This window comes from Choloepus didactylus, chromosome 5 (assembly GCF_015220235.1).
Source record: "Choloepus didactylus isolate mChoDid1 chromosome 5, mChoDid1.pri, whole genome shotgun sequence".
In the NCBI taxonomy this organism is placed as follows: Eukaryota; Metazoa; Chordata; class Mammalia; order Pilosa; family Megalonychidae; genus Choloepus; species Choloepus didactylus.
The window spans coordinates 27,657,825-27,678,178 of NC_051311.1; the positions used below are offsets into that span (position 1 = coordinate 27,657,825).

General features: G+C 38.7%; 1 protein-coding gene across 3 annotated transcripts in view; it reads left to right on the plus strand.

The window, feature by feature from the left end:
- VIPR2 (vasoactive intestinal peptide receptor 2) overlaps positions 1–20,354 on the plus strand; it is a 176,265-nt gene that overhangs the window by 122,318 nt on the left and 33,593 nt on the right. For 2 of the 3 annotated variants that reach the window (XR_005216905.1, XM_037835704.1), the window contains exon 5: positions 9,259–9,356. The exons of the other annotated variant lie outside the window; for it this stretch is intronic. Coding sequence is in view for 1 of the 2 variants with exons in the window: in XM_037835704.1 (XP_037691632.1) it covers positions 9,259–9,356 (98 nt within the window). In the remaining variant the exon portion in view is untranslated. The remainder of the gene's footprint in view (positions 1–9,258; positions 9,357–20,354) is intronic. 3 annotated transcript variants of the gene reach the window in all.

Genomic DNA, 20,354 nt, shown 5'->3' on the forward strand with positions numbered 1-20,354 from the left:
CACCCTCTAATATACTATAAGGTTTATTTAATTATTATGTGTATTATTTATTTTGGGTGTCCCTCAGCTAAAATTTAAGACTCACCAAGGCAGGGAGTTTTATTTAGTTTACTAATGGATTCTTAAAACAGTAAGCCCTCAGTAAATATGTGCTGAATGAAAGAAAGAATGGATTTTAGTGGCTGCAAATTTACACTCGAGTTAATTAATGTTCTCTCTTTTGCCAGACATTTTAGATTATTTCCATTTTCATATAATGAATAGCATGTCCTTGTACAAAAATCTTTGTCCAAGTTTTATATTACGTCCTTAGGTTCGAGTTCAAGTAGAATTACTAAGCCAATGACAATGAATATTCTCCAGGCTTTTGACACATATTTCAAATTGTTTCCAGAAAGGTTATACCATTTCATGCTCCAAGCTTCCAGATATGAACTACCCACCTTCACCAGCATTAAATATTATTTTTAAGCTTTTATTAGTTAGGGAGAGGGGAAAATGTATATTAATGGCCCCAAAACGATTTTCCGTGTAATCTTCTGGATGTTTGATATAGGCTAAATAAGGTCACGGTTTCTTTTATTCCCCCATATGTTCTCCATCTTTCTTTGCGGAGATCCCAGTTTTCCTTACCTTGAAGCCCCTCCCAATCCCCACCCCATCATGTAAATCGAGTTTGCTAAGGATCACTGGCTGTGTAACTTAATATAAGCACACACACACAACACCTAATCTTTCTTCATTTTCTTTTTTAGCAGAGCGTTGTTATTTTTTGTTGTGAATGAAATCTATATTCCCCCTTCAACCTTGGGACAGACTGATTATAAATTTCTACAACTTTAGCTCCCTTTTGCCAGCCCTTCATTGTCATACTATTATTCATGTCTTTAAAAGTCATTGGCTCCCTTTGAACCACTGACACAGCTGCCCGTGCCTCAGGATCACCCCGACGGCCTGTGAAATACAGACTCTGGGGTCCCAGTGCAGACCTCCTGCAGCAGTGCCTATGAGGAGCCACACTTATTTTTTTATGCAATTTTATTGAGACATATTCATGTATGGTACAGTCACCCAAAGTGTACAATCAGTTGTTCACAGTATCATCATATAGTTGTGCATTCATCACCACAATCACTTTTTGAACATTTTCATTACTCCCCCCAAAAATAAAAGTAAAAATAAAAAGTAAAAAGTACACCCAGAGGAGGGGCAAGATGGTGGCATAGAGAAGAGTGGAAGCTAAGTAGTCCCCCTGGAACAACTACAAAAAACAAGAAACAACTAGTAAATAATCCAGAATAACTGCAGGGGGGCAAACGAGACCATCCACTCATCATACACCAACCTGAATTGGGAGGAATGCCCAAGAACACAGCATAAAATCTGTAAGTAAAACCTGCGGAACCAAGTCGTGGGACCCCCTCCCCCATAGCCCAAGCTGCAAAGCCTCGTGGTGCCAGAGAGAAGCTCTCTCCCAGCAAGCGAATATAGCTCAGCTGAGCTCCAACTGGGGTTTAAAGTAGCGAGTGTGAACTGCTCACTACAGGTACGCATCCCCAAAAAACAGACAGAGGCTTTGAGTGACGACTGACCTGGGAGAGCCGGAGGGTCGCCTTGGACTGGGTCTGAAGGGGACTATCTGTTTCTTTTTCGGCTCAGTGGAGAAAGCCCCAGTCATTTTCAGTTTCCAGGGCTGTGAAGCGGAGGAGGGTGGAGACAGCACAAGCAGAGAGAGAGAGACCATTGAAATGCTAATGACCTCCCCCTAGGGGGTCTATTTTCTCTAAGAGGAAAGGGGTGGGGCCCTTTCCATTCAGAACCAGACCCCAGAGCCTGGGGGAACACGGCCATACCTCCTCACACCAGTCAAGAATTATAGGCTAACAGGTGTCACCTGCTAGGCAGAAAAGCACAGTGACCCGAGGCATCAAAGGATGGAGCAATTTTCTAAGACACACCCGCAGGGAAACCAGATACTGAATATTTCTTCCCTCTGGGACCTGAGCCTGTTCTGGTCTGGGAAAACCTGATTTGGATAACCAAGGAAACCATGCCTAGGCAACAGAAAATTACAACCTACACTAAGAAAAACAAAGTTATGGCCCAGTCAAAGGAACAAACGTACCCTTCAACTGAGATACAGGAATTTAAACAACTAATGCTAAATCAAATCAAAAAGTTTAGAGAAGATATTGCAAAAGAGATAGAGGCTGTAAAGGAAGCACTGGGCATGTATACAGCAGAAATCAAAAGTTCAACAAAACAACTAGTAGAATCTATGGAAATGAAAGGCACAACACAAGAGCTGAAAGACACAATGGAAACATACAACAGCAGATCTCAAGAGGCAGAAGAAGACACTCAGGAACTGGAGAACAAAACACCTGAAAGCCTACACACAAAGGAGCAGATGGAGAAAAGAATGAAAAAATATGAGCAACGTCTCCGGGAACTCAAGGATGAAACAAAGTACAATAATGTACATATCATTGGTGTCCCAGAAGGAGAAGAGAAGGGAAAGGGGGCAGAAGCAATAATAGAGGAAATAATTAATGAAAATTTCCCATCTCTTATGAAAGACATAAAATTACAGATCCAAGACGCACAGCATACTCCAAACAGAAGAGATCTGAATAGGCCTACACCAAGACATTTAATAATCAGATTATCGAATGTCAAAGACAAAGAGAGAATCCTGAAAGCAGCAAGAGAAAAGCAATCCATTACATACAAAGGAAGCTTAATAAGACTATGTGCGGATCTCTCAGCAGAAACCATGGAGGCAAGAAGGAAATGGTGTGATATATTTAAGATACTGAAAGAGAAAAACCGCCAACCAAGAATCCTGTATCCAGCAAAGCTGTCCTTCGAATATGAGGGAGAGCTCAAAATACTTCCTGACAAACAGAAATGAGAGACTTTGTGAACAAGACACCTGTCCTACAGGAAATACTAAAGGGAGCACTACAGGGTGACAGAAGACAGGAGTGCGTGGTTTGGAACACAATTTGGGGAGATGGTAGCACAACAATGTAAGTACACTGAACAAAGGTAACTATGAATACGGTTGAGAGAGGAAGGTGGGGAGCATGTGAGACACCACAAGAAAGGAGGAAAGATAAAGACTGGGACTGTGTAACTTGGTGAAATCTAGAGTATTCAACAATTGTGATAAAATGTACAAATATGTTCTTTTACGAGGGAGAACAAGCAAATGTCAACCTTGCAAGGTGTTAAAAATGGGGAGGCACTGGGGGAGGGATGCAATCAGCATAAACTAGAGATTGTAACTAATAGAATCATTGTATTATGCTTCCTTTAATGTAACAAAGGTGATATACCAAGGTGAATGCAGATAAGAGGGGGGGATAGGGGAGGCAAGTTAGACACTTGACATTGGTGGTATTGTCTGATTCTTTATTCTACTTTGATTTAAGGTTATTTTTCCTTTTGCTGCTTCCTAGCTGTCATTTTTTTTTCCTCTTTCTTTTGCCTCTCTACCTTCTTTGACTCTCCCTCCTGCCTTGTGGAAGAAATGTAGATGCCCTTATATAGATAGTGGTGAAGGTGGTGAACACATAAATGTATGACCATGCAGAGAACCATTGATTATTTACTTGGGATGGAATGTATGGTGAGCGAACAAAACCATATTAAAAAAAAAAATGGGTTGATGACAAAACCTCGAGGGAAATATACTGAGTGAAATAAGCCAGACACATAAGGACAATTATTGCAGGGTCTCACTGATAGGAACTAATTATAATATGTAAACTCATAGACATGAAATATAAGGTACCAAGATATAGGACGAGGCTTAAGAATGGGGAGTGGTTGCTTAGTATGAGCAGAATGTTCAATTAGGATGAACTTAAATGTTTGGAAATGAACCAGGGTGTTGGTAGCAAGATGTGAGAATAACTAACAGCACCAAATGGTGTGTGAATGAGGTGGAAAGGGGAAGCTCAGAGTCATATATGTCACCAGAAGGAAAGTTGGAGGTCAAAAGATGGGAATGTATAAAACTGAATCCTGTGGTGGGCAATGTCCATGATCAACTGTACAAATACTAGAAATCGCTTCCATGAACCAGAACAAATGTATGATAATACAATTAAAAGTTAATAACAGAGGGGCATATAGGGAAGAACTATATACCTACTACAAACTATATACTACAGTTAGTAGTATTTCAACATTTTTTCATAAACAGTAACAAATGTACTATATCAATACTACGAGTCAACAATTGAGGGGGGTTGGTTAGGGATAGGGGAGGATTAGAGTTTCCTTTTCTTTTCTTTTTTTTTTCATCTTTCACTTTATTTCTTGTCTGGAGTAATGAAAAGTTTCTAAAAATTGAACAAAAATTAAGTGTGATGGATGCACAGCTGTATGAGGGTACCCAGGGGCAAGTGATTGTACACTTTGATCTTTGGATAATTGTATGATATCTGAACAATCTCAATAAAAATAAATAATAAAAAAAAAAGTACACCCAAAACATCCCACCCACCCACCTGCATCCCTCCCTATTATTCATTTACTTTTTGTCCCCATTTTTTCTACTCATCTATCCATACACTGGATAAAGAGAGCGTGAGCCACAAGGTTTTTAGAATCACAGTTACATCGTATAAACTATATAGTTACACAGTCATCTTCAAGAATCAAGGCTACTGGATTGCAGTTCAACAGTTTCAGGTACTTCCTTCTAGCTATTCTAATACACTAAAACTAAAAAGGAATATCTATGCAACATTTAAGAATAACCTCCAGAATGACCTCTCAACTCAATTGGAAACCTCTCAGCCACTGATTTCGCTGTTTCATTTCTTTTCCCCGTTTTGGTCAAGAAGACTTTCTCAATCCCTTGATGCCAGGTCCAGGTTCATCCCTAGGAGTCATGTCCCACATTGCCGGGGACATTTACACCCCTGGGAATCACCCCTGTCCCACGTAGGAGGGAGGAAGTGAGTTTACCTGCAGAGCTGGCTTAGAGAGAGAGGCCACATCTGAGCAACAAAAGAGGTTCTCTGGGGGAGACTCTTAGGCATAATTATAAGTAGGCTTAACCTCTCCTTTGCAGTAAGAAGCTTCATAAGGGCAAGCCCCAAGATCGAGGGCTCAGCATTCAAAATTGGTAGTTGGGGAGACATACTTTTAACAAGTTAACAACCAGTGATCAAATCCCCCCACTTCATTGCCCAGACCAGACCCTGCACTGAGAAAGGTGAGGTGATCTTCCCAAGGTGCTGAGAAGCTTTTAGCACTTGCTAAGGGAGAATAATCTCTTCTCATAAGCAAACTGATTATGAAATGAAGTAAGATAAGTCAAGTAAGACTACATCTATGCTAACCTGTGTGTCGAGCCTGCATCAAGGTGAAACCCAAAAACCCAGGACGATACCTGCGTTCTATAGGCAGGTGGTCTGGAAGGGAAAGTGGAGCTGTCCACATTACTCTTCAAATGGCTACTGGGTATGGACTTTGTCACATACTGCCTCAATGGGTCTAGGTTTGAAAAAGAATGGAATGGTTTGCAAGCATGTGATTGGTGGAGAATGGGTAAAATTGTCTTTGGAAGATTGTGTTGGATGCATAGTTGAAAGAACCTCTCTAGGACCTGTGGGTTATTCAGGAATCTTATGTTACAGATTCAATAAAAGAAGCAGCTCTGGTCATTAAGGCTTAATATGACCAAGGGCAAGAAAAATGTCATAAGCAGATGGTCCTGTGATGTGCTTGGATTTTATAAAGGTATCAGGGATTTATAAGGAATTTGCTCAACTCTACAAGTGGCCTTCCTGATACCATTGGATTTTACGACAAAGCCAGTCGATGGAGTTGCAATTTAGTAAAGCTTGGCACTCTTTCTAGAAGAAATCTGTGTGTTGTCAGTTTGACAAGCCTTTTCAAGTCATTGGTTGCTAGAGAGTGCTTTCATAAACTTTTCGGCATCTTGAATTTCCATAATGTGTTGAAGAATTTTTCAGAACATTCCAAGGTCTTTACTGTACAAGGACATTTGAAAAGTTATGGTGTTTGTAAAGAATAGGATAGGCATTCAGGATAAATTTTAAAATCTAAAATCATGAAAGGAAGCCACCAAATGGCAAAAAAAAAAATGTTACTTGATTAGTCAATTTAATAATGGAAATTATGGAATTCTGAAATTATGGATGACATTATGAGAGAGCTGGTGGAAGAAGATAGAAGAATCAGCTTCAACAAGGTGGTCAGTTAGAAAATGGACCAGAATGATTAGTAAACATAAGTCACTCTTGTGTATGTGTTTATTGTGCATGCTTTGGCATTTGTTAGAATGCGTTATACACTTTCCTTCATATTTTACACTGTTCATCATAACTTCAACAAAGAACTACACAAATTAGTTAATTACTAATAAACTCAAAAAATATATGCCTTTCTAAAAAAAAAAAAGAAAATGGAGCTGTCATTCCTACAACCACATGTAATGAGCATCAGCTGTGTGCCAGGTCCTGTAGCTCACAGTAAATGTTCAATAAATATTTCTTGAATTAACTAGTTAACAAAACATAGTATGATACAACACAAACTGAATACAGATGTGGTAAGAGGTAACCGAGAATGAATGAATAAAATTGGTTTGGATTCATCTATAGAAGGTGCCTTAGAGAAAATGACCCCTGAGCTCCATTTTGGAGTGAAGACAGGCTTATGTATTCCTGAGAAGAGGAAGTTGCACATCCCAAATGGGTGGCAGGGCATGTGGAATGGAGGCAGGAACCAGCAAGCTCATGCACAGGCCCGATGAGAAGGAAGATGGATAGAGGAACAAAGAAAAGGTGGTAGGGGGTACTTCTGTAAGGCTGATTCAAAAATAGAGAGGGGGTGGATGACTGCTGGGTGAAATGATTGAGAGCCCAGCAGTGAAACTGAGTGGACCAAGTCACAGGTAAAGTCAAGGAGCATCTATTATGTCTCCATAATGTGCTTAGGACTGTGCTGTGGACAACAGGGATATAAAAATAGACAGAGATGGCAAAATCATGGCCCCTGCCTGGAGTGAACTTATGATCTAGTTGGAAAGATAAAAGTTGCATGCATAAACACTTATGAACTATATGAGTTCAAATATGATCAAGCAGAGATTTATCATGTACATGAGCAGTGCTGAGCAGTTGGGTGAGGTCAAGGAACTGATAAGAGCAGAGAGAACGGCGGTATTTGTTGCACAGCTTGCTAAGGAAGGAGGAAGATCTCTTGGCTTATTAAAAGGAGACAATCCACAAATCACAGAGGAGACGCTCAATTCAGTAACTCTTACAATCTTTTTTCGTAAGTGTAATCTGTATGTTCTCGTTAAATAAAAATACTGAACCCATAGCAATGTGGATTCCATGTCAGCAGACCTGTTCTCCACTGAGGCTCAGCAAAACTGGCCCCTCAGCCAACTGAGTCCTAACTCTATCCAAAAAAGTCCTACCCGCAGTTTAATGTCTGGCACGTCCCTGCCTCCTCCACTGGGGCTGCCTCTCACACCCCACAGATATTGATGAGGTGTTTCGCTCAGTCACCGTTCTCTCCTGGGTTTATGGGCTCCAGCCACTGGGCATTATTGTCAGGCACTAACACCAGCAGCTCCTGGTTTAAAATTCACAAGCCTCTCCTTCTCTAAGGGGAGTTTGGACTAACCGGGCTGTGAACTTGTAGGACACAGGAATAGTCATGAAAATCTCATTTGTGTTCCCCCACTTCTCCATGGTGCCCAGTACAATGATGAAAACCTAGTTGTACTCAGTATATATTTTGCGAAGTGAATAAATTCCTGTGTTTCTGGTGGCACTCTCATGGGAAGCACCTCTCCCCAACCCTCTCTTGGGTTTTCAACATTAGCTCAGACAGAGAAATTAAGAACACCTTCCCAGGTCCATCCTTTCTCTCCCTGCTCCACTATCCCTGGAGCAGGACCAGAATGCAAGACAGTGTGGGGATAAGGGGTCGCATTCCTCTCGTCCCACTGTAATGCAGTCCCATGGAGGGGGAGGGGGACGGGGAGGAGGAGGAGGAGGAGGAGGAGAGCTGGGTGAAGGGAGCCCAGCGCCTCTCCCCATCTCTGCTCTTTTGTGAACTGCCCTAACCGAGCAGTAACCAGGTGCCCACTAGGAGAGTTCATTACAATTCAACTGTAAATGCAGTAACATTGTCCAAATAATGATTAAACCAGAAAGTAATAATTAAAACCAAAAACTAATAAACATAAGCATAGCTTTAAATTTTTATCATAAAACGTCAGTCAGGTTTAGTACTATTTATTCAGATTTTTTTAGGACTGGAAAAATTGAAACTCATTGTGTAAGAACGTGGATTATTTTTCTCATAACGCTGTTTTATAGGGATTAGATAGTTTCCTCAAGAAAAATTCAAACCAGGAAATCGCCTCTAGGAATCACGAATAATTATTCCATTATAGGTGATGGTAGTTTTATCATGATAACAGTGATATTATTTCTAAAGAGCCTGATTCGTTTTCTGTATGATTTCATATTATAAAAACAGTCTCAGTGCTTCTGTCACAATGATTATCACTAATCCCCTTCTGTTCCTGAGGATCATTTCATTGGGGATTAAAGGTGTCAAGCCATGAAGCCTGCTAAGCCAAGAAATGTTAAGAAAATAAAATTTACAATATATTGCAGTTCGGCTACTAGTTCTGTATTAGTAGATTCCCTTTATCTAAGTATCTGAGCCATGTGCCTAGAAAATAATGTGATTTTATTTTAATATACTGAACTTGTGCATTCACACTGAGCTTTGACCTGCAAATGTGTCACCTTAGAAGGCTAAACTCACTTCACTGGTGATACTATTGCTGATCACAATTTTGGAGCTCTCCATTTGAAAATTAATTCAGCACTTTCTGCCTTCCTTTGACTTTCCTTGATGGTGGCAAATCATATTCCTTCCAGGGGATTTGCTTTAGGGAAACCATCCAATGTCATCCATAACCAATTATGAGGAAAAAGGGGGGTATATAAAGTGGTGAATCTCATTTTTTTGTTCAAAAAAGTGGGACTTTTGGAGGTGGGGCTATAAAGTAATACTGACTTTCTTGTGTAATTCCAGGCACTTTAGAAGCAGAGACTCCTTTATAAAGGGAAATGCACAGTCAGATCTGGGTAGTTGTTCCTATTATTTGATGCTGATCAGCAATAACTTACAAATCCATTTTTCTTTCTTTCTTTCTTTTTTTTTTTTTTTTTTTTTTTGTAGATCACGTTTTATATTCTGGTGAAGGCCGTTTATACCCTGGGGTACAGTGTCTCTCTGATTTCCCTTACAACCGGAAGTATAATTCTTTGCCTCTTCAGGTAAGGAGAGGAAATGAGCAAGTCTGCAAAAAGTAGGAAGGCAGGCTTTCAGTTCAAGCCATCTAGGCATTTCAGAGGAAGGCAGGAAATCACGGCTTCCAAGCTAACTGCCCATCTCCCTGGTGACAACATTACCTATGTACAAAAACCAATAAAGTGCCCTTGGAGAATGCTAGTATGAAATATGATTTTATTTAAATACTCTACATTTCTTATATAAAGAGATTGTCTTGACCTTAGATAAGAATTCACTTAAGCTATTATACTAAATACTTAGCCATGATGCAAATGCTTTGAAAATAGAGAAGCAATATGATATATTGTTCTTGCCATTAAGAAGCACCTAAGGTTTAGCAGTCGGTGTTCTATTGAGAGGCAGTATAATGTAGTAAAGACCCTGAAGGCTGGAGTTGGACTGTTTGGGTTCACAATCCCGGATCAGTCTCATAATAGCTAAGTGACCTTGGGCAAATTACTATACCCCTTTGGGCATCTGTAAAATGAGGATACTGAAAGAACCCACTTCAGAGGGTTGTTGTGAGGATTTAAAGTGTTAGTAGATGTAAAGTGCTTAGACTAGCGTGTAGTATGCACACAGTAAGCCTTTTTTTAAATGTTGCCTTTTTCTTTCCTCTGATAGTAGGGTTAGATTTTTCCCTGCCTCACCTGACTTTCAGTAGGTCTTCTTGGAAGCTAATGGTATATATTTTACATGTCGTTGATCATAGTTAGAGGGCAGGGAATTTGGTATCAGAGCAGAAGTTTCTCTCTGGGGAGAGCTAAAAAGCTCTACATGGAGAGTTAAATCATGGAGAGTTAAATCAATGTCTTGGCATCATTAGCACTAAATAAATTGGATGATATCCAGCTTATGTTAACAATGTTTCAATCACCATATATTTTATTTCTCTCTGCTAAATATCCTTCAAATGCTGGCTGGTATGCCAGATAAAATCAATAATATAACAAATAGAATCTTTTTAGAGCCTAACAAACCACATGTTAAGAGCCCTCTACTTGGAAATAAATGAGAAAGGACTCTTGAAGAATATAGCTCAGAAACGCAGCAATGTAATTGTCATACATTGTTTCAGGCATCTCAACTTTATCAAGCGGCTGGTAATTCTCAAAAAGAATATCTAAGTCAGTACCTTTAATCCAGAACTATATTTTGGAAAATGTGGGGAAGAGTATGATCTCCTAGTTCTTATTTAAAAAAAAAAAAAAAAAAAGCTGGTACATTATTAACATTTGTTCAATTATCCCCTATATTTTACTATATATTTTTAAATGTTCAAATTGTTGAGAAAAAAGAAAGAAAAGAAAATTAGGGACATAAGCTGGTGCTGGGCAATTTAAACTAGAAAAATGTCAGCTTATTTTAAAGAACATCTATATTGAATAATTCATATTCTTGTAAGATGTTAATTTCATACTATCAATTAGCCAACTGAATAACCTTTTGGAACTATTGTTCATATAGACATTGATCCTCAAAGAGACTCTAAAATGGTTTTGTAGGGATCAAATACAGTCTTCTGTATATGGATATCATTAATCATCTGCCTATGACACCTTTTAGTTAAAAACAGGCACATTTCTGTATTGAAAGTCATTCTGCTGCTGGTTGAATAAGTAATGATTGCTAGAAAAAGGATCCAAAGCCAGCGTAGGGATCTAAGCACAGCCTGTCATCTCAAACCACAGAATCTCTGCCCTTCCCCGTCTCCATCTGTCAGAGTTATCTAATGCCACTGCCCCGGAGTGAGTGAGAGTGAGTCGATTCTAAAAATCCATATTGCAAAAATAACATGCTTCATTGTAATTATATCCAGGAAATACAGAATTCTTTGCAGTCATTGAACATTTACTCTCCATAATAGCTCCATAAGCTAAGAAAGCATTAAGTAAGAATGTTATTTTTTTACACTTGGAGGAAATGGAGTGGCTTATCCCTTAGAACAAATCCCAAAATGCAGTGCAGACTCCTGAAACAAATATACTGTCTAGTTGTGTAGTAGTCGTTGCAGTAGTAATAATAACAGCTGTCATTCTTGAGCTCCTCCTTTATCCAGGGACTCGACAAAGATGGCTCTAACCCTCACAACAATTCAACAATAACAGTAATTGCTAATATAGATTGTGCCAAGCATTTTGCAGGCATTTAACTTAATCCTTACATGATCTTCATCAAGTAGATAGTATTACTATTCTGGTTTCACCAGTTAGAAAATTGAAGCCCAGAGAGGTTGTAAATTCTCCCTGGTTACTGATCTCCTGAGTGCAGAGCCACATTTCAAACCCAGTCTTTTAATCACTACAGCTTCATAGCTCCCCTTTACCATGCAGAGTTAGAAGGTTCTCCAGAGTCCATTTTTCAGACATCATTAGTGGGCAGAGTACAGCCTTGCTTATCTAAAAGCCACACTTCCAGTTCTGTCCTTCCCACATCAGCAAATCCACACTTGGAAGTAAAATGAAAGAAATGAGCCATGAGCAATAAAGAATACAGTCATGAAACCCAGCAAGTATGATTTGATTGTATGGTTTGCTAACTGGAATGATCTCTAAGTGATGGCTATAAATCCCAAACCCCACCTAGTGGAAAGTCACGGATGAAAGAGAGAGGGAAGGAGAAAAAAAAGAAAGTAAGAGAGAAAATAAAAAGTAATTTGGAAAGATGAATGCAGCCAGCACAAGCAACCGTGGAAAACAAAGGCAACATTCTGGAAGCCCCGAGCACACAGGGAAGGCAGCTGCTTACACTTCAGCAATGCCAAAGGTTTTACAGCACAATGTAGTATAGTCACTGCAGCTTGAGAATTGCTCCTTGGACACCAAGGAAAGTCTATATTGAATTTAATAATCTTCATTAACCAGGGTTCTTCAGTAGAGTCAAAGACATTAACTTCTGATAGTGAGGTATATACCCAGGAAAGTGGACAGATCTTAAATGGACAGCTTGACGAATGTTTACAAAATGAGCACCACACCCCGATCAATATATGGGATATTATTAGCACAGGAAGCCCACCTCATGACCACTGAGTCAATAACCTTCTCCCCCCAACCAAAAAAAAAAAAAAAGAAAATCATTATGGAGATTTCTATCACCATAGATTGCTTTTGCCTCTTTTTTTGAAAATTTTATCCTAGAATCATATAAAAGGGATTCCTCTGTCTCTGGGTTCTTTCATACAACATTTTGCAATGGGATTCATCCGTGTTGTTGCAAATAGTTTTCATGTTCTCTTTAATTGCTGTATAGTATTCCACTCAATGAATATAATATAATTTATTTATCCTTTCAACTATTCATGGATTTATTGGTGACTTCGGAGCTATTACAAAAAAGGGCTTCTATGAACATTTGTATACATTATCTGTTGTACAGATGTATACATTTATTTTGGAATATATATGAATACATACATACACATACATAAAGATATTTGTGTGTATGCATACATATTTATATTTATTTTATATTTATATTTGTTGGTCATAGGCTTTACGTATGTTTAGCCTTTCTAGGTACCGCCAAGTAATTTTTTAAAGTGATTGTGCCAATTTACATGCCCCCAGGAGTGTGGGAGATTTATATTTGCTCCATATCCTTGCTACTATTTGGTATTGCCATTTTTCAAACATTTATCCATCCTGACAGATGGATTGTGTTTTAATTTGTATTTCCCTGGTGGCTAATGAGATCATATGTTTGGAAATCTTTTTGAAGTATTGATTCAAGTGTTATCCATTTTTCTGTTTGGCTCACTCGTGTGTGTGTCCTCTCTCTCTCTCTCTCTCTCTCTCTCTCTCTCTCTATATATATATATATATATATATATATATATTTCTATCTATCTATATCTTTCTCCCTTTATTTTTTAATTTTTAGGAATTGTGTGATGGATGCTTTTGGTAGATATGGGTATTGCATGCATATTGTGTCTCCAAACGGTAGTTTGACTTTACGCTCTCTTAATGAGTCTTTTCACCAACACAGGTTCTTAATTTTAATGAAGTCCAATTTATCGTCTGTCAAGTTTAGCCAGTGCTTCTTGAGTCCTACAAAATATTTTCCAAATTTTTCTTTATCTTCTAGAAATTTTACATTTTCATGTTGAGGTTTATGAGCCATCTGATTTATTTTTGTATGTGGTATGAGGTAAGGGTTAAGATTAGTTTGTGTTTTCAATATGTGAATCACATAAAGTGACCATACTTTACCACTGCCAGTGGAATCTTTGTCATAAATCAGGTGATTGTACATGTGTGGGACTATTTCTGTACTCTCTTTTCTGTTCCATTTACCTCTGTCTTCACTGTGCCATTTTAAATTTGATGTGATTACAGTAGCTTTATAAGTCTTGATTTCCAGGAGTTTAAGTCCTTCAACTGTTTTTTCATTAAGAGCTTGGCCATTTGCATTTACATATGAATTTCAAAATCAGCTTGTCAGTTTACATTTTAAAATTCTGCTGGGATTTTGTTTTAGACTGCATTGAGTCTATAAATGAGCTTGGATAAAATGGACATCTTTAAAACAGTGAAACATTCATCCTTCCATTTATTTATGTCTTCTTTAATTTCTTAGTGCTGTTCTGTGGTTTTCTGAGTAGGGGTCTTCCACATATTTTCATGGTCATTCCTAGGTATTTATTTATGCTATTGTTTTTTCTTAAATTCTATTTATAATTGTTTCTAGAAAAACAACTGATAGCAGACAACCCTTCCTTATTTCTGAACTCAGGGTAAAAGCTTTTGATATTCCACTATAAGTATGATGTCTGCTGTAGATATTTTTTATTTCAATTTTATTGAGATACATCCACACACCACACAATCATTCAAAGTGCGCAATCAATTCTTCACAGTACCTTCATATAACTGTGCACTTATCCCCCCAATCCATTCCTTGAACATCTTCCTTGTACCAGAAAAAGTGAAAATAAGAATAAAAAATAAAACTAAAGAAGGACACCCAAAACACCCCCCCACACACACACTATTCTTCACTTATTTTGTCCCCATCTTTCCACCCATCCATCTGCACACTGGACAAAGGGAGTGTGATCCACAAGGTTTTCACAATCACACTGTCACCTCTTATAAGCTACATTGCCATACAGTCATCCTCAAGAGTCAAGCCTACTGGGTTGCAGTTTGATAGTTTCAGGTATTTACTTCTAGCTATTCCAATACATTAAAACCAGTAAAGGGTTATCTGTATGGTGCACAAGAACGCCCACCAGAGCGATCTCTCTACTTCACCCAGAATCCCTCAGCCACTGAAAATTTGTTGTGTTTGATTTCACATCCCCCTTTTGGTCAAGAAGATGCTCTCAATCCCATGATGTCAGGTCCAGATTCATCCCCAGGAGTCATATCCCGTGTTGCCAGGGAGATTTACTCAGGGGAGACTCCTAGGCACAACCACAAGCAGGCCCAGCCTCTCCCCTGCAGCGATGAGCCCCACAAAGGCAAGTCCCATGATAGAAGGCTTGGCACATCAAACTGCCAGTCCTCAATGTTTATGAGAACATCAGCAACAATCCAGATGAGGAAGCCCAACACCTCTGCATTTCCCCCCTGCTCCTCAGGGAGGCCCTGCATGTATTTCTTTATTCTCTGTCCAAATCACCCCGAGATGTGTCTCCACTTCACACTAACCTATGCAAACCCACCAGGTCCCACTCCCTGTTAAAAGTTCCATGCAATCATGGTATTCAAACAAACTGTGCGAGTTAAATTGTTTAGGAAATACAGATCTTACACCAACTAAACATCTCTTCCCTTGGACTCACATGGATTCTGAAGTTTTAAAATGCAATCAGTATTGTCCTTTAACCTTTGGCCCTATCTGTCCCAGTCCCAACCACATCTGCTTCATTCATATCTCTAGTGGAAGTCTGGACTCTCCCTTAGCTTTTTCAACAGTTGCTATATGTGCTGTTACTGACATTCACATCTTCCAAGCTCTAGCTCTGAGCCTCAGGTGTCACACAGACACCCAAAATTCCATGAATCAATCAGGTCATACACAAAAGGATCAGGATCTTGGAATCTGGAGATAGCTGTTACAATTCAGGAATAGATGTGACTGCTGTAAGAGCTCACAATACAGGGACCATCACAACAAGCGTTCCCCCAATAAGCCACGTCCCAAGGTTCAACTCCGAGTCTACACATTGTAGTTAGTCCAATTGGTGAAGCACTATAGTGTTTGCCTCTGTTTCTGGCATAGTTCACTCAAAATGCTGTCCACAGGTTTCACTCACCTTGCTGCATGCCTTACAGCTTCACTCCTTCTCGTAGTTGCTCAGTATTTCCTTGTATGCCCACACAACAGTTCACCATTCTGTTCTTCAGTCATTGTATCCTCAGGCCACCTCCACCCATTGCAAATCATGCACACTCTCTCCACAAACACCACTGCACAAATGTCCATTCATGTCCTCACTCTCAGATCCTCCAAATAAATGCCCCCTAACGAGGTTGAGGGACGTTACGGCCCCCACATGCTTAGCTTCTTGTGGAACCATGCCACTGTCCTCCAGAAAGACTACACCATTCCGCCTCCCAACCAACAGTAAATACACACATCACTCTCTCCATTTTTTCTACAGCACTTTTACCCCTGTTTATATATTTCCATATAATTTTATAGAGCTATATTCACATACCGTATAATTATCCACAGCATACAATCAGTTGTTCACAGTATCATCATACAGTTGTGCATTTATCACCACAGTCAGCACTTGAACATATTAATTACTATGAAAAAAAAGTTTTTTTAAACAAATATTTTTTAACAAATAATTAAAAAGATAATAAAAAGAAAAATAAAATAACATACAATACAGTACTAGAGTCAGGCAACACCACCACCACCAAGAATCCCATATCCCTCCCTGACATCCCTTTCTCACGCCCATCCAGCTTTGATACACTGCCCCACCACACTCAGTGGAAGCATATTACACTGCCACTGCCAACCACAGATTCCAGCTTGCCTTGGTTATACTTCTTCCCCACCACCATCCCCTTTCCGACACTCTGCATGGCTGACATTCATTTTTTCTCCCACATGCAAGAACGCTTTTATATTTGTACATTTAGTCACAATCATCGACCACTCCAGTTTCTGCTAAGTTAAACAGTCCCAGTCTTTATCTTTCATCCTTACCCGAGGCGTCATACATGCTCCCAGCCCACCTCTTTCAGCCTTACTCATGGACATCGCTGTTCAGTGTAGTTACAGTATTTTGCTACAATTACATGGTAGTATGCTATCTATTTCTGAGTCTATGCAATCAAGCCTGCTGAACATTCTGTAGTCCTTCAACATTGAATGCCCAATCTCTACCCTCTTTCTATCTCCTGGTAGCCTGTGTTATCAGCTTTTAATTCTCAAAGTTTGCTCATTAATGTTAGTCCATATAGTGAGACCATACAGTATTTGTCCTTTAGTTTCTGGCTAACTTCACTCAACGTAATGTCCTCAAGGTTCATCCATGTTATTATATGTTCCATGTCTTTGTTCTGTCTTATAGTGCATACTATTCCTTCATGTATATATACCACAGTTTGTTTATCCACTTGTCCTTTGATGGACATTTCCATCTCTTGGCTTTTGTGAATAATGCCATGATAAACATCGGTTTACAAATGTCCATTTCTGTCTTAACTTTCAGTTGCTCTGAGTATATACCTAGTAATGGAATAGCTGGGTCATATGGCAAATCTATACTTAGCTTCCTGAGGAACCTCCACACTGTCTTCCAGAGTGGTTGCACCATTCTACATTCCCACCAACCGTGAATAAGTGTGCCTCTTTCTCCACATCCTCTCCAGCACTTGTAATTTTGTTTTTTGGATAACGGCCATTCTGGTAGGTGTGAGATGGTATCTCATTGTGCTTTTGATTTGCATTTCCCTAATAGCCAGTGAAGCTGAGCTTTTTTTCATATGTTTTTGAGCCATTTGTATTTCCTCTTCAGAAAAGTATCTGTCCATGTCTTTTACCCATTTTTTCATTGGGTTGTTTGTCCTTCTGTTGTTGAATTGTAGGATCACTTGATATATTCTAGATATTAAACCCTTATCTGATATATGGTTTCCAAATATTGTCTCCCGTTGTGTAGGCTGCCTTTTTACTTTTCTGACAAAGTCCTTTGATGTACAAAAGTATTTAATTTTGAGGAGATCCCATCCATCTATTTGTTCTTTGGTTGCTCACTCTTTGGGTGTAAGGTCTAGGAAACCACCTCCTATCACAAGATCTTTAAGAAATTGCCCTACATTTTCTTCTAAAAAGTCTTATGATCTTAGCACTAATATTTAGGTCTTTGATCTATTTCAAGTTAATTTTTGTATAAGTTGTGAGATAGAGGTCCTGTTTCATTCTTCTGGAAATGGATATCCAATTCTCCAAACACTATTATTGAAGAGGCTGCTCTTTTCCAGTTGCTTTGGCTTGACTGCCTTATCGAAGATCAGTTGTCTGTAGATGCGAGAGACTATTTCTGAACACTCCATTTGATTCCATTGGTTGGTGTATCTATCTTTATGACAGTACCGTGCTGTTTTGAGCACTGTAGCTTTGTAATATGCTTCAAAGTCAGGTAGTGTGAGACCTCCCACTTCATTCCTCTTTCTCAAGATACTTTCAGCTATTTGGGGCATCTTGCCCTTCCAGATAAATTCGGTTATTGGTTTTTCTATTTCTGCAAAGTAAGTTGTTGGGATTTTAATTGGTATTGCACTGAATCTATAAATTAGTTTAGGCAGAATTGACATCTTAATTATATTGAGTCTTCCAACCCATGAACACGGTATGTTCTTCCATTTTTTTAGCTCCTGTTCCATTTCTTTTAGCAGTTTCTTGTAGTTTTCTTTGTATTAATCTTTTGTGGCCTTCATTAAGTTTATTCCTAAATACTCGATTCTTTGGGTTGTTATTGTAAATGGAATTTTTTTTCTTGATTTCTTCCTCTTGTTGCACATTACTTGTGTATAAGAACACTAGAGATTTTTGCATGTTGATCTTGTAGCCTGCCATTTTGCTGTATTCACTGATTAGTTCTAATGGCTTTCTGGTAGATTTTTCTGGATTTTCTACATATAGAATCATGTCATCTGCAAAGAGTGAAAGTTTTACTTCTTCCTCTTGAATTTGGATGCCTTTTATTTCTTTTTCTTGCCTAATTGCTCTTGCTAGAACTTCCAGCACAATGTTGAATAACAATGGTGACTGTGGGCATCCCTGTCTTGTTCCTAATCTTAGAGGGGAAGCTTTCAGTCTCTCCCCATTGAGCACGATGTTAGCTGTGGGTTTTTCATATATTGCCTTTATCATATTGAGAAAATTCCCTTCTATTCCTATCCTTTGAAGTGTTTTCATCAAGAAAGGATGCTGAATTTTGTCAAATGCCTTTTCTGCATCGATCAGTTGATCATGTGGTTCCTCTGCTTTGATTTATTGGTGTGTTGTATTACATTAATTAATTTTCTTGTCTTGAACCAGCCTTGCATACCTGGAATAAACCCCTCCTGGTCGTGGTGTATAATTCTTTTAATGTGCTGCTGGATTTGATTCGTAAGTATTTTGTTGAGGATTTTTGCATCTATATTCATTAACGAAATTGGTCTTTAATTTTCTTTTTTTGTGTATCTTTGTCTGATTTTGGTATTAGGGTGATATTGCCTTCATAGAATGAGTTGGGTAGCTTTCCCTCATCTTCATTTTTTTGAAGAGTTTGAACCATATTGATAATAATTCTTTCTTGAATGCTTGGTAGAATTCACATGTGAAGGCATCTGGTCCTGGGCTTTTCTTTTTTGGGAGCTTTTTGATTACTGACTCAATCCCTTTACTTGTGATTGGTTTGTTGAGGTTGTGTATTTCCTCTCGGGTCAATATTGGTTTTTTATGCTTTTCTAGGAAGTTGTCCATTTTGTGTAAGTTGTCTAGTTTATTAGCATATAGTTGCTCATAGTATCTTCTCATTATCTCCTTTATTTCTGCAGGGTCACTAGTTATGTTTCCTTTCCTGTTTCTGATTGCATTTATTTTCATCTGCCCTCTCTCTCTCTTTCTCTCTCTCTCTCTCTCTCTCTCTCTCTCTCTCTCTCTCTCTCTCTCTCTCTCTCTCTCTCTCTGTCTTCCTTTTGTTCACCTAGCTAGGGCTCCATCAATTTTGTTAATTTTCTTGAAGAACCAACTTCTGGTTTTGTTGATTGTCTCTATTGTTTTCCTGTTCTCAGTTTCATTTATTTCTGCTCTATTCTTTGTTATTTCTTTCCTTCTGTTTGCTTTGGGGTTAGTTTGCTGTTCTTTCTCTAGTTCCTCCAGGTGGACAGTAAATTCCTCAACTTTTGCTTTCTCTTCTCTTTTAATATGGGCATTTAGGGCAATAAATTTCCCTCTCAGCACCACCTTTGCTGTATCCCATAAGTTTTGATAGGTTGTGTTTTCATTGTCATTTCCCTCGAGGTATTTACTAATTTCTCTTGTAATTTCTTCCTTTTACCCACTGGTTTTCTAAGAATGTGTTGTTTAGTCTCCACATATTTGTGAATTTTCCAATCTTCTGCCTGTTATTTATTTCCAACTTCATTCCATTATGATCTAAGAAAGTGTTTTTTATAATATCAATATTGTTAAATTTGTTGAGACTTGCTTTGTGACCCAGAATATGGTCTGTCCTAGAGAATGTTCCATGAGCACTTGAGAAAAATGTGTACCTGCTGTTGTGGGGTATAGTGTTCAATAAATGTCCATCAAGTCTAGTTCATTTATTGTACAATTCAGCATCTCCATTTCCTTGTTGATCCTCTGTCTAGATGTTCTATCCATTGATGAGAGCAGTGTATTGAAGTCTCCAACTATTATTGTAGCGTTATCTACTTCTTCTTTCAGTGATCTCAGAGTTTGCCTCTTGAATTTTGGGGCACTCTGGCTTAGTGCATAAATATTTACGATTGTTATCT